The sequence below is a fragment of the Nasonia vitripennis genome, chromosome 3 (genome assembly GCF_009193385.2).
Source record: "Nasonia vitripennis strain AsymCx chromosome 3, Nvit_psr_1.1, whole genome shotgun sequence".
NCBI classification, from domain to species: domain Eukaryota; kingdom Metazoa; phylum Arthropoda; class Insecta; order Hymenoptera; family Pteromalidae; genus Nasonia; species Nasonia vitripennis.
Genome location: NC_045759.1, coordinates 2,258,663 through 2,273,121, shown reverse-complemented (window position 1 = coordinate 2,273,121; position 14,459 = coordinate 2,258,663). Strand labels below are relative to the sequence as shown.

At 37.1% G+C, this 14,459-nt stretch overlaps 3 protein-coding genes across 6 annotated transcripts; 2 read left to right on the top strand and 1 right to left on the bottom strand.

Annotated features, from left to right (window-relative positions):
- Positions 1–1,845: 1,845 nt before the first annotated feature.
- Positions 1,846–4,081, top strand: LOC100122396 (RNA-binding region-containing protein 3). Its single transcript, XM_001605952.6, has 6 exons — positions 1,846–1,990; positions 2,134–2,613; positions 2,694–2,841; positions 2,918–3,400; positions 3,508–3,661; positions 3,735–4,081. The coding sequence occupies exons 1-6, from the start codon at positions 1,976–1,978 to the stop codon at positions 3,892–3,894; spliced, it is 1,440 nt and encodes a 479-aa protein (XP_001606002.2). The 5' UTR covers positions 1,846–1,975; the 3' UTR covers positions 3,895–4,081.
- On the bottom strand, positions 3,966–6,799 carry LOC100680045. 3 transcript variants are annotated; one of them, XM_031926418.2, is made up of 6 exons: positions 6,665–6,799; positions 5,530–5,776; positions 5,340–5,447; positions 4,963–5,245; positions 4,818–4,892; positions 3,966–4,739 (listed from the first exon to the last, which is right to left on the bottom strand). In XM_031926418.2, exons 2-6 carry the CDS (start codon positions 5,635–5,637, stop codon positions 4,135–4,137), a joined length of 1,179 nt encoding a protein of 392 aa, XP_031782278.1. In that variant the 5' UTR covers positions 5,638–5,776; positions 6,665–6,799; the 3' UTR covers positions 3,966–4,134. The 3 variants fall into 3 exon arrangements, with proteins under 3 accessions (XP_031782278.1, XP_003425746.1, XP_032453797.1); XM_003425698.5 differs by lacking the exon at positions 6,665–6,799 and adding an exon at positions 5,966–6,344; XM_032597906.1 differs by lacking the exon at positions 6,665–6,799 and adding an exon at positions 6,135–6,329.
- A 102-nt stretch (positions 6,800–6,901) lies between these two features.
- LOC100679977 (myb-like protein X) lies at positions 6,902–14,340 on the top strand. 2 transcript variants are annotated; one of them, XM_031926419.2, is made up of 6 exons: positions 6,902–7,102; positions 7,190–7,513; positions 9,821–10,085; positions 10,164–10,438; positions 10,550–10,793; positions 10,902–14,340. In XM_031926419.2, exons 2-6 carry the CDS (start codon positions 7,325–7,327, stop codon positions 10,961–10,963), a joined length of 1,035 nt encoding a protein of 344 aa, XP_031782279.1. In that variant the 5' UTR covers positions 6,902–7,102; positions 7,190–7,324; the 3' UTR covers positions 10,964–14,340. The 2 variants fall into 2 exon arrangements, with proteins under 2 accessions (XP_031782279.1, XP_032453798.1); XM_032597907.1 differs by having other exon boundaries at positions 7,029–7,118.
- The last annotated feature ends 119 nt before the right edge of the window (positions 14,341–14,459 follow it).

Genomic DNA, 14,459 nt, shown 5'->3' with positions numbered 1-14,459 from the left:
AACCGGTATACAAGCTGCTGCATCCTTCCAAGTGCACAAGGATCGGGGATGATTCGCTGTACTCGAGCTGCAACGATGATTTATTTCTCGGGGCTTACGCTTCGTACGTTGTCGTTGGACCTGGATTTGGAGCACGATTTTGATGCATTATATACACAGGCTATCAGGCTTCGATTCTCAGTCAACGTGGGATAACGATTTCTCTCAACTTCAAAATCTCGACCGCAGCATCAGCGCACATATCGCTCTCGAAAAACCTAATCGAGAGTAAAAAATCGGAAATTCAAATGACATAACATTAAAAAATTCCTTCTCTCCTCTCAGCAGCAATCTCCCCTTTTCCTTCTCGAATCTCGCGCTCTCGTTTTTCCATCTGCATTCCATTTAACGAGCTGCATAGCTGTTATATAGGTATAGTCGAAGGAGTGACTGAGCTCTACTCGTTCACGCGCTCCATTCATGATCGAGAATGGATTCTTTGAGAATGACTTCTACTCTAAGGCCTTTCGCGTGGCTCGGATTCCAGCTTGGATTTTTTATGAGCAACGAGAGGCTTTTCCACGCCGCGCGGTAATTATGAGCCGTACGCGCTGGGAATCGCTTGTATGGAAAATGCGCGGGATCGAAATGACTGTTTGGCGTGGTATTTTGTTTGAATGTGATTTTTTAAATTTCAGTCTTCAAAGTCACTCGATTAGCGCGAACTGGTGAATGACTCGTAGAAAAACGTACTCGCAATGACAAGGATGTGTGTAACTATTGCGCTCCGACGCACTATAAACGCACGTGTCAAGGTAAACCAAGCCATAAAACTACTACGCACCCTTATAAATCAAATTATCCCCCGAAAACTACGCAGGCATCTCCGACTCGTCGTTTCCTGCTCGTACACGTCTCCGATACATCCTTCCCCGTACAAAAACACAAAATCCTAAGCGCGCACCCCTCGCACACATGTGCGCGGGCTATAAAAAGAAAACACGCGCGCGCAACTGTCCCTTCTTATAAGTATATACGAGTAAGGCAGTACAAAGAGCTCCCGAATCAAAGGAAGAAAGCTTCATTGATATAGCTGCAGACGGCGCGTGCTTCCTAAGTACCATACGTACGTAAAAGCGCCGCAACAATGACTCCGAGGAGAAAAAGTGCACCTACGCGTGGCGGAATGTCCTTATGGGCCCTGCATAGAGAGCCACCGCCGGCGGCGTCAGGTATACTTAAGGCCGAAGCGTGTATGGGGGGGGGGGGGAGGAAGAGGGAACACAACACGAGCTGTCGGCGCGTGCAAGAGCCGATTCCGAGAAGGCCTCGGTTATATCTAATTACACTTGCAGCCGCGTCCGCGTCGGCGCGACGAGCGGCCCTTTGTCCGTTGGCCGGAGGCGGACTTTCACGAGTGTGTGCACTGGGTAGGGCCTTATGTGTGCATACGTCTGGCTCCGGCTTTCTTGGCTTTGCTGGAATAAGAGGCGATGAGGGAATTTCAATGATGCTCTTGGTCGGCTTATACTGCGTATAGGAGTACTCGTACGCTTAATGTTCGGCGTATTTTAGATTTTTTATGAAGAGAGTTGGGGAAAGTAGAAATTTAGTGATTATCAGCTCTCTCTCTCTCTCTCTCTCTCTCTCTTTGCAGAATGGGAATAACCAGAATTATAACATTTTATTATTAAAGAGCAACAACGCTTCGAAAAAAGACTGTTTTCTCGTTCGATAAACGAAGTGTTTGCACGCCTACCCAAAATTACCCGAACTATGCGTATTTTAACATACTAATCATAGTACTACTTATTCAGATCCGATTTGAACTCGCCGTCTGAGCATACAGCGCCATCGGCTCATCCGGATCTTTCTAGAACCAGCAGCGGCCGCCATATTGCATGTTTACATATTATTGTTGCGCTTGCAGAAGACTTTTCTCAACATTGCAAATACAACTCCGTGTTTATGCGGAAGTAGAGCGTAAAACGCGTCGATGATGAATGTCGAGGTAAATATATTCTTTAGTAATTATGATTGAATGATAGAGCAATTTCTAGACATTCTAACCGCTCTATAACCTATAAAGCGAACCGCAATAACGTTTGTTTTAAACAAATGATAAATTTTGATGATTGAATAATGTATTTACAGGAAATGCGCACGCTGCGCGTGCTACATCTACCTCCGGACGTGTCGGACCAGAGCAGAGATGAATTGTTTAAACAAAAGTACGGAGCAGTGAAAACAAGAACAATAAGAAAGTCGGCAAAGTATACCATTACGTTTGTTGAATTTCCAACTCATCAAAATGCAGTTGATGCTTGTCACCAGTTGCACCAATTGTTGGTGCAAGATCACCTGCTTTCAGTTGAATTTTCAAAGAGAAATGTGTCGGACGATAAAGAAAACATAACCATCAGTGAACCAAAACCTCTTCCTGAAAGAGATGAAGATGCTCTGAAGAGGAAGTACTACGAAGAGTTTGTGAAAAAATGGAATAGCTGGGCTCCTTATCATCTAGTAACTCAGCCAATACCACCTCATCTCAAGTACAAATATCCCAAGCCTACCCGAGAAACACTTTTAAGGATAGCAATACAGATGATAAAAGTACCACCTCTCTACACTCAGGTAATTTCATTGCTTTTTTTGTCTGTGAAAATGATTTTAATCAAGAAGGCAAATTGTTATTTAAAATATTAATTTTCTAGGTTCTACACTTGATGAATAAAATGAATATACCACCTCCATTTGAGGGATTAGACGAAGAATTTCCATCGGTAAAGGCAGCTTATGATGTTGAAAATTATCAAGATCTGTTTGGTTTTAGATCAGGACCTACTTTGGATACTTCTAATGGTAAGAACTAAATTAAATTTACTAAATATGGTTATTCAAACACGAATCGAGTTTTTAAAAATTTGATAATTTTTAGGCGATGCTGAACCAGAACCAAAGGCAACAGAGGAGGCTGTTGAAGAAGAAGATACTGATGAAGAATCTGAAATTGAATCTGACAAAGAGTCTGGCAATCCTATGGAAGTTCTTATCCCAGTGAAGCGAAAAATGCCACCGAAGAAGAAAATAAGGAAGTTTCCAAAACTTTTGCAGCCAACCAGTGCAGTGCCTAGCACTAGTAAAAAATTTAAGCCTAAGGAAGTATTTGACTTGCGTCATGGGAACCCTCTTGATCGCAAAACTCTTGTAGTAAAACCAGTCGAGCCAACGAGTAAATTATCAAAAAAGGTAGTCGAGGTATCAACGCAGCCCGACATAACGGTCGTACCGTCTGAAGTTGAAGGCTTTGGTCTCATTCTTCCAAGTAATAAAAATGAGCAGGAAGAAGCTGAAAAAGAGGAACCTAAAGAGGATTTTATCACTACGGAGCAGCTGCATGATAACAGAATATCTGCCAATGGTAAACTGAGATATGAGAGCTTGATAAGGGTTTCGAGATAACTCCTATCTTGATGCTCTTGATAGCATTTTTAAGCATTTTTTATAATCACAATTTATAATTTTCAGATCGAGATGTACTTCCTGTATTCAAAAATTATCATCCTGGTAAACCATCTTGTCGATTGTACATAAAAAATCTGGCAAAGCAAGTCGAGGAGAGTGATTTACACTTCATTTATCGACGTTACGTATTACCTAAATCGAAAAACGAGGAATCCGAGTACGTATTTTTTTATCAATTCATTTTCTTTTTTTTTAGGCGGAAGTTTTTCTAAAAATGTCCGATGTTTCAGATACAACGTTCGGCTTATGCAAGAGGGAAGAATGAAAGGCCAAGCATTCGTGACATTGCCAAATATTGCCCAGGCTCAACTGGCGCTTGAAGAAACGAATGGTTACATTTTGAAAGATAAACCAATGGTTGTACAATTTGCAAAAGTTCCAAAAAGTTAATCGTTTTTTAATGTAAAGACCATACTTGTAAATATTGTAAAAATGTATATTATATACTAATTTTATTACGCTTATTCTTTAAATAGATTGAATTTTATTTTTAAACATACATATCACGGATCCAATAATGTGTAAAAAATACCAAAATTCGTCGAAAAAAATAAATTAAGTCATGATTGCAGCGTGATATCGCGATGATTATCTTTCATCAGTCATCAGAAACAAATATAAAATTTTAGCTTAAACATTATTTACTTCCGTTTTTACACTAACAAATTCAGATGAATCAAATGGTTTGTCACCAGAAATTGCTTTTTTCCTTAAAACAATAGTCCTTGTGTCAGAGCACACTGAACATCTAGTTGCCTTTATCAATACTATTTTACAATGTTTATGACGCCAATAACGGCAACTATCCTTAAATACAAAATCAGTCTGCAATATATTAAGATCGTTTCCAAGACCTTCACACACTTGCATTTTATCAAAGATGTGCAGGATACTGAGCAACTTTTTGGTGTTATCTAGAATCTTCGGGAGTATTGTTCCCTTAATGTCCACAGGTAATCCATGAACAGAATAATTCATTGTTGCTCCTTTGTCAATGATAAGACTCTTTTTCATCACAGATATCAAAGTATCATTTTCCTTTATAACGTGAATATTGAAAAACACGATACACCTGTTCTTTGTTTCATTTGTAAATTCTGTTACTGACCACGATTTGGGAGTGATCAGGTATCGATAATTTTCCAGTAGACTTGTATATACATCTGTATCATCATTACTTAACAAATTTTTCATACTGCTTTGAGTGCTACAATTATTTTCCATCTTTTTAATATCTAAACAAAATTTTGTTTTATTATTATTCTATAATAACAGGGGTACATTAAATAAAAAATAAAAACCCATCTATTAACCTGCTTTTGAAGGAGGCTCTGGTTTTGTTGGACTATGTTTTACCGTCAAAGCTATTGGCATACTTGTTTTCATTCCTGAATAAAAACTTTTTTTATATTATTTTGCCCTTTTTGCTACAGTAAATTGACATAATTTATAAATTACCTGTTGGTTTGACTGTAGTATGCCTAACAGGATCAGTAGGATGTGAAATTTTTGTAATCACAGTTTTAGGTTTAGCTGCTGGTTCAGATTTTCTATTAATTGTTTGAGGCAGTGTACTCTTATTTATTTTTTGCAAATTAGAACCATCTGTGGGTAGAGAATGTCTTAAAACTTTTGCAATACTTAGTTCACCTTTATCTGAGAGAAATTCATGTGGCCGCTTTTTATTACATAAAGATACATTAGATTTTATATTGGAAATCTCTGGAGTTGTAATAACTTTCTATAAAAAAATAAAAAAATGGTAGCAAGAAGTATTATTTATTGTGATGAAAAATAAGTACTTATTTAAAAAAGCAATTATCCAATATACCAACTTTAATAACTTTTGTTGTGGATATATTCAGAGCTGCTTTACTAGGTGATAGATTTTTTGCTACAGGGGTATTTGATGTTTTGATAGAATCATTAGGTTTTACAATATTCTGAAAAAAAAGTTTATATTAGTAATGCATGCAAAAGAAATTAAGACGTTAAAACTAAAAATTTGAATTAAAGCATACTTACTTGACCAATGGTGACTTTGCTCGATGAATTCCGTTTTATCCATTTTTCAATAAGAAGTTTATTTTCAAAATCTTCAGGAGATACAGTACCTTTGGGTTTTAGAAGCATCACTATGGAGAACTCGTACAAAACTTTAAGGATAAGAATGATTACTTCTCTTCTACAGTATATTTCATACTGCTCGTAACAAGTTCTACTTATCGATCCAACATTTTTGTTTTCTTAATTTCTAGCGATCTGAGATTATCTGCAAAGAAGTATTTCAGATTAGTGCAAAAATTGTGATAAATCCTAAGAAAATAATTTTATTCATGCACAATATATCGCTCATTATTTTTATTCAATACTGCAAGCTTTAAATTTGTAATGTACAGCATATTTGCCATAAATACATCTAGAGTATTTATAGTAAACATTAATTATGATTTCAACTAACCTGCAAAACTCAAACAAAATCTTTAACCAATCTTATACTTCTCTAATAAAAATATCTCATAAAATATTATAGTCTAAAATCCAACTTCTTAAAACACAATAATAACAAACGCTTGAGCTTATCTGCGCATACGCTCTTTACTGCGAGATTTATTTTTTAGTGTACACACTGTATACGCGTTGGTGATCGGGGTGACACAAAGCGCCTCCCATACTCAGCTGATAAATTCTTTTAGATCAATCATGTTGATGCGCAGGTCACGTATGCGTTTAATGCAATGAAACAAAGTTGTTCATACGCATAAAAATAGATAAGTCATTACGTGCAACAAACCGCTCCGAACACGGTTGGATAAAAGTTACAAAATGAGCGCGTATTTTTAATAAGTTTTATTTACATATATACACACACTATTTTTAAGTAATCTTGAACCACGTAGTGGATGATTTAAAATCTATAAATTGATCATTCTTTTTGTAAATAATTGGCAAACGCTTTGGTGTTTCGAGTGATCTTTAGTCAAAATTACCAGTTAATTTTTCTTGCCCATAAATGAACGCTAAATATGGAGTAAAGCCTTTACGAATAATTTCATTTTTGCACTTGACTCACGTGGTCTACGCCAGGGGTAAAGTGGGACAGTTTGAAAATGTTATGCAATTTTGTAAATTTTTAGAAAAAATGTTTACGGTTACTTACTCGAGCGTATGTACATGCTGGATATGATAAGGGTACAAACACACACGATAATTCAATACGATTTGCAAAACGAGTAAGATACTAGCTTTGCTTTACAATTATACGCATTTGCAAGCGTTTGCGCTCCGTAAATACGAGCATATTTGAGCTCCAATAACGCCTGCCAACATTGTTTCTTCGGGATGACGTTTACTTTTGTTTTATATTTGTACATTTATCACACATTATATTGTTATTTGCACTGATCAGCTCGGCCTTATAGACTATAGTTCATCCAGTACTCGCTCGATGCCCAGCGCTGCCGCTCCCATCGAATTGGATTCGAATATTTCGTCTCGCTCGCTATATACTTAATCCACTGCATACCCCATAGTCCATACACCTACAAGAGCAGCGATAAAGAGGGAGAGAGACGCAGCGTTGTGGTCGCGCTGACACGTAAGCAGGAGCGCCAGTGAGAGAAAGAGAGAGAGAGAAGCCGCGGAGTTAATACACGCGCAAATATTCACACCGATATACTTACAGCACGCACAGAAGCGACGCTCGGCGCGCGCGTCCGCTCAATCGTCAGTCGTCCGTCGGCCAGAGGAAGAGGAGGCTCGCGTGCTCCGGCTCTTTTTCTCGTGTCGTCCCCAGTCACACAGAAGCAGATTCGTCAGGATGGAGGTGAGCGCGCTGCTGCAACACACGCAGTACGCGATACCGGTGGGTCTGGTGCTCGTCTGCGCCGTCCTCGTCTTCGTCTTCGGCTTCAAGAAGGCCGAGCAACCGCCCTTCGCCCACTTCTCCAACATCTCCGACCCCGAGCGCAAGGCGCAGACTAAGAAGAAGTCAAAGTCCAAGGAGAAGGTCAGTCTTCGATAATCTTCGCTCTCTCTCTCTCTTTTAACCCGTGCTTTCTTCTTTCATCGAATTTAACTCTCGAGGGGGCTGCGGCTCAATCTTTTTCTGGGACGGGTGCGCGTTTCTAGGTTAGTCGGGGCATTTTTATGGCTGATCGATAGGCTACGTGTGCATACACAAGGCAGCCGCCGCCGCCGCCGCCGCCTCCGTAGTCGCTGCAGGTTACAGTAGAAGAACACTTTGGATTACGCGATTGGTATTGTTGCCGTCGACGCGCGGCGCTTTTCGACTTTTTCTCCGGTTGAGGTTATATTTCCCGAGCTCTTCCATATGTGACTCGGCGCTTTTTCATTGAACCGCTTCGCGGTGTTTATCGCGTGTGTTTTTTGACTCCATGTCTCCTCTTCCATATGTGCGACTCTGCACCCTTTAACCGATATCCCCGATGTTTAAACAGCTCGGATCCTCGACTCCGAAACGTCTCCGCTCTCTTCTGCTCGTAGGACAAAATGAAAGCAATGATTTTTCATTCTCGAAATTCGCCTCTTCGGGAGATTTTCTCTATCCGCGACGCGGGAGAAAGATCTCGCGAGCATCGGAGAAAGAGGAGAAACCTGTTTCAGTCGTCGCGCGAGAGAGAGAGAGAGAGAGAGAGAGAGGTGCAGGACCCGTTTTTTCTCGCACTGTCTTTCTCTCTCTTTCTCCGTTCCGCCTATCTCAGGTGCATCGATAGCCCACATACCTCGGCGCTATAGGTTAAGTCGCGGGGTTAATGCCTCTGATTAATTAACCAATCGTCCGGCTATAGCTGTGCACACGGAGCTATACTCTTTCGTAACGACGCACGCGCGTAAACAGCGAGCGGCGGTTTTTCTTCTTTGAGCGTGTAATACAAGGAAATGCATCGGCGGTGCTCGTTTCTATATAATGGTGCCTGCATATCGTCTCGTGTGCGGATTATGCGGGGATCTCTGACTGTCGCCGCCACGTCTACATACACACATATGACTGCCCGACCCGACCACCGAGAGACTCTCTCACTCCCACTCTTCATCTCTTTTCAGGCGCTTATCTGTCCGGGCACATGGCCGCAGGTGCCGTCGATGCGATTCGATTTTTCGGGATTCCGCGGACGATGGATTTATTTTCAAGTCGAGCGGTCGTCGATGCCAATTTACCGCGTTCTCTTGAAACGCTTCGCGGTTGCATTTTCGCGGATGCATACTTACGGCGAGGGAAGCGGAAAAATGCGCTGAATCGAGTATGCCGGGAGGTTATTTATAAACAATACACGGCGTAATTCGAAGAGCGGTCTGTTCGGACGACGATAATGCGTCGTTGCGCGCGCTTACTAATCGCCGAAAAATTCGCGCCAACAACTGCATAATGAGTGCGAACTATCTCGTCTCGGAATCTTTCTTTTGTGCGCCCTTAATCCCTTATTCGCTTTAACGACTTTTACGGCTAATCTGATCAGCTGTAAATTGCTCCTATTAGTGTATGGGTAGAGGGCTGCTTAGGAGAACTTGTTTTCGTGGCAAAATTTTCCTAGAAATTTGTAAACGCCGCTTTCGCGCTGGGTATATCGCGTCGCTAATGGTCGCAAATTACGCTTCTATTTTCACTTTCTGCATAGCAACGAATCGTTAGAGTGAGAGTTACAAGCTTTTCAGACATATGTTTCAGCAATTATAAAATCAATGAATTATCAATTTAACGCTTCATCTTGTGTGTGAAGTGATTGCAGACTTTTTTCTGCTATATTTGCTTATCAGAGCTTGAAATATATAGGTTGAATGAATACAGACTTCAGAAATGATATTTATTACTAAAACTCACAAGATCAAGAAATTTCTTTACAACAGCTTACATAACAATTTTGTCAATTAATTAGAAAAAAATCAATATTTGCAAAATTTATAAACTTTTATTTATTCTTACATGAGCTAGATCAAGTTTCAATGGAACATTTAAGTCCCCAAGTTTTTTATGCTCTTTTTTTTGTGGTTTGCTAATTAGAGCTTGAAAGATTATCTCTACCTTTAGAAAGTTGAGATTTAATACTTGCCATTAAAATATTCCATTAAGAAAATTACCAACTGATTTGAATAAGGTTTCAAAGTTTCATTTTCATTTCAAGTATTTAGTTAAAGACTTTCTAACTTCTTTTTGTTCTGATAATAAATAATATTCATGGCCCACAGAATTGGTGCCATTTCCTAAGAACACAATAGTTCAATGTTGGACTTAGCACAAAATGGGAAGCTTCCAATTTTCACTTATATATAACCAAGCTATTTTTGTTAATTTCAGCGAGCAGCCAATGGCCAAGTAACTACTGAAAAGGCTAGTCCTTCTAAGAAGTCAGCCTCTGTTAAGTCTGAATCAGCTGCTAAAAAATCCAACAAGTCTGATGATGTTGATGCTAAGCTCAAAGAGCGTAAGCAGGATGATAACAAAACATCAAACAAGAAGGAGAAGGAAGTCAAGTCTGGCAAGGAAAATAAAGTTGAGCAAGCAAAGAACAAGAAGAACTTGAAAAATCTGCTGCAAGAGAAGCCAGTCGATTATGATGAGGGTAATTATCATAGAGTTTTTTAATGGTTCATTAAATTTTTAACTGAGTCAGAAGCAATAATAAACCTATCTTTTCAAGGTGACTGGGAACAAGCTTATTCACGAAAAGACAAGTTGAAGAAGAAGAGGGAAGAAGAGACTCCCTCCAAGAAGTCTAAGAAATCAAAGAAGACTGATTTAATCAGTGATGCTTCTAACAACAAGGAGCAGGAGAAGCCAGAAATTAAAGATAAAATTGCAAAAGAGACTGAAAACAAAGAATTAAAGGAAAAAGATAACAAAGATGTTGTTTTAACTCCCATCACCAATGAGGAACCAGAAAAAGAAGTTGAAAAGGTTGAAGATCCAGTAAAGGTGTGTTCTGAATAAATATTGGCAAAGCTAAATTTAAAATTCTAAAAAAAGTCTTTTTAATAAAATTAAATTTTAAATATTTGAACTAATAAAAATATTCATATTATTCAGCAATCGCCAAAGGTAGAGAAGGTTGAGGAAAAAAAATCTGGCAAAGGCAAGAAGGCCAAGAAAAACACTGACGCTGATAATGCTAAACCAACTTCTGAAGTATCACCGAAGAAAGATAAGAAAGCAGCTACCGAGCCGGTAGTTGAAAAGAAGGCAGCTGAAGCTCCCAAGGTTGACCCAGTTGAACCTGTTGTAACCGAGACGAGCGAGCCGAAGGCTACGGCTGCATTTGATGAACTTGGAGGTATGTCCGTTTTTATTTTACTCCATTAAACTGTAATTGAACTATTCGGTTCATTAAGTTCCGATACGTCACGTTTGCTAGTACTAATTTTTTTTTTAATTTGCATAGATGTATGGAAAGAAGCAAAAGCTCCAAAGAAGAGCAAAAAGAAGACCCGCAAGGACAACTGAAGAGGATAAAGCTGTTAAGGCGACAAGTTCCTTGAACTTAGGGATGTCAAGTGAGAAGTCTATTTCGCATGCTCCCTTGTAAATAAAAGGAAAAGAACAGAAAACACATAAAAATGGTGATCAAGCTGTAAAAATCCAATGCTGCCTTACCAGATTTGTTGCTGAGAAGAGGCATATTATTAGTATAACAGAATAGCATGAAATTCTAATGCAGCTTTGGGATTTTCAGCTTGAGCCACATGAATGTCTCGTTAACGATTTTGATCGTTAAAGAAGCGCACGATCTAGTTTTCTTTATTTTGTTTTGTTGTGAAACTAAATGATTTCTATATGCTACTAAAGTAGCAAAACATGGGATTTTAAATTTGTAGAAATATTCAGTTAGTAAACAGTACAAAATTATTTCGTTACAGTTTTGCGCTAGCTAAAATTAAAAAGAGCGAATTTTTTTAATACCTTGTAGCGAATTGGGAACAATAGTCTGTGGCTCTTATAATGTATAAGTAGGGAGTGTATAAAGTAAATATTAGTTTAAATTTTTTATTTAAACTTTCCATAAAAAAAATTTCCTGTTGTACTGTCCATGAAAAAATATGTATACCAAGTCAAAGTTAGAAAACTATAATTAATCTTTAGGCTTGTTTATCATTTTTTGAAGCCTAAATAAAGTTTTAAATATAATTCATTGAAAGTCTTACAAGCAAATAATCTATATCGTTGTTCAATTAAAAATTATACAAGAAAAATCCTAATGTTAATAAGATCAGATAGGCTATTATAAATTCTAATTCTTGTATAGTTCAACGATTAATTACAAATTGATAACTTCTAACTTAATTATCAATGAATATTATTATATCTTTATTGTTATTATTAATGTTGCACATGAATTGGTGAGTTAGTATGATAGTCATACCAATGGGTGCGTGTGTAATATATGCATAATGGAAGAGGTTGAATTCTTTTTTTAGAATTCAATTGTCCATGGTATCACTTGAGCTGTGGTCGATGGTAACATGATATGTAAAGATTTATGATGTTTAAGAAGTTTGAACAGAAGAAATATTAGTTTAGGAGTTTTTGTTTGTAATGCTAACATTTAAGTAAAAAATCAACAAATATAGATTTGCAATAAAAACCAATTCAATGAATTAGTAAATAGCACTTGGAGTGCATTTTTATTTATTTAAATAAGTTTAAAGCTGATATTTGTTAAATTATGTGATTGTAACTGTAACTCTCTCCAAAATCTTTATGTACAAACTATTTTTCAATTGACTCAAACATTTTCATCAATTATATAGAAACATTTGAACATAAACACATCACTTTTTTATTTTGGTTTTCATACCCGAATACTTAGGTATATCAAAGCGTGCAAAATTCTGAATAATTTTGCTGTCGATAGGGTTTCAAATTGATGAAATTAAAAGCAAAGAAATTATGCTTCTGCAAAGTGAGCCATAAACCATAAATTATCACTATCGTTTTTTTTTTTAATTTCAACTTGTTTTCAAAGTCCATTCATTACAATAGTAGTAGTACAAGAATGCCAAGGATCACTCGAAAAAAATACACGTATTATATAATTACTTTTATATAACATGGAAATATTTTGTAAATTTGTCTATAACGACATTCGACTACATGTACACGAATAGCTAGTATATTTCCTCTGCAAAAACAGCACGATTCGATTGTACTTAAATGTTAAGCTGAAAAATTAATGCAGGAAACGTTGAAACACTAGCGACTTGCAACAACATGTAGACAAATAATATCGTCAGAGGCTGCGTACGTGGCGGTGATCTTGAGCGTAGGATATTTTTGTATTTTTATTTATACGAAATATGTTGTTGTAAATGCTACCAAAATTGTAATTCGAGATCTTCGCGAATAAAAAGACAGGACAAAAAGTGTCGTGAAAAGATAAGATTACTCGATTGTGAAGAGTAATAAGTGACATTGTATATTAGTAGGAAAACTTCATATTTTGAATAATTACATCACAATTTTGTACATACCGAATGTACGTTGCATATTGGGCAATTTAACTGAGATGGGATATTATGTATACATGTATGACTGGAGCAGCAGCGACTGATTGCCCAACTTCAATGTATCACGATGTGTAAAGTGCTAAACGAAAAAATACAAGACATTGTTACTTCGGCATAAACATATTGCAGTAATTGTAAATATGTACATTAAAGCAGAAAACGCATCCATTAACGGAAGACTGTCTGAAGCTATGGTAGTTGTCCGATGAGACTGACATTCCATTTCTTATTTTCTTGGAGTAGAAGTGAGAATTAAACAATTTTTGAAAGAATAAATAAAGTCATTGGCCTCCCATAGTCTTCCACTATACACGGATTTTTCAGACGAATTGATTTCAATATTAGCGCAATGTCACGAGAATCTATAAGATGATCAATAAAATGTACAAAAATAAAAATATTGAAACTTATTATTGCTCAATTCAAGAAAAGTAACTCAATGAATTTTAACATATATTTTCATTCTTCCGTGATTGTAATACTGATAATAAGATAATTTATATACGTTTATGACTTTAACAGCGTTTCTTCCGTAAAAATGTGTTCCTACTTTCTACACAATCGCAATAATCTTGTTTCGATATTCTTACTTTTGTACGAAAAGCTGAATTCTCGATCTTACTGCTAATTTTTGCCGATCGACGTTATGAATAACAACGGTCGAAAGCTATTTGCCGCATAAATGATGCATCTGCGTGAAGCCTGTAGACTTTTTGGATGTAAGTCTGATTATAAAGAAGTGTAAAATGTCAAGAGTCGAAACGTTTTTATTTTGTAAAAACGTTGCTGTGCAACTTTTCGCCGCTGGGCTTAAAAATTATCATATTATATATATATATATGTGTGTGTGTGTGTGTGTGTGTGCGTGTGATAATTTTTTTCGCTGCAACGTCCATGATTTTTTCGTCGTTATAAAGGCTCTTGGTGTAAGTAATATCGAATTAAAAAGATAAAAAAATACTAAAAAAAAAATTAAGATATACATATATTATATATTGTTGTCACTTTATATATGATGTGTGTATATGTCTCCTCATATCTATATACATTAAAAGTAAAAACTATTGCTGGGTAATTATTAATTAGGTGTATTGTACAATTTAACGTGGAAAAATAGTAGAGCTGTCGGTCATGTCGACCAGGATAACATGCACCGTTGATTGGCAAATCAAAGAGAAAATCCGAAATGGATTTCGGTTGTGATGTGAATGTTCGAGCGTATTACGCAAGATAAGAATATCATGGCAAGGAAATTATGAGAAGCGAATGGCAGAAAAAGCGATTAATAAAGACTATATTTTTCCAGCATTTAAAAAATGTTTTATATTCTTTCACTCCTTCGACCTTATCTGTATTTTTAATTTTTATTCAATTGTGTGCTTAAATATTTTCAAAATTTTTCAAAAGAAAGGAAACGTGAAATTTCGCAAAGAAAT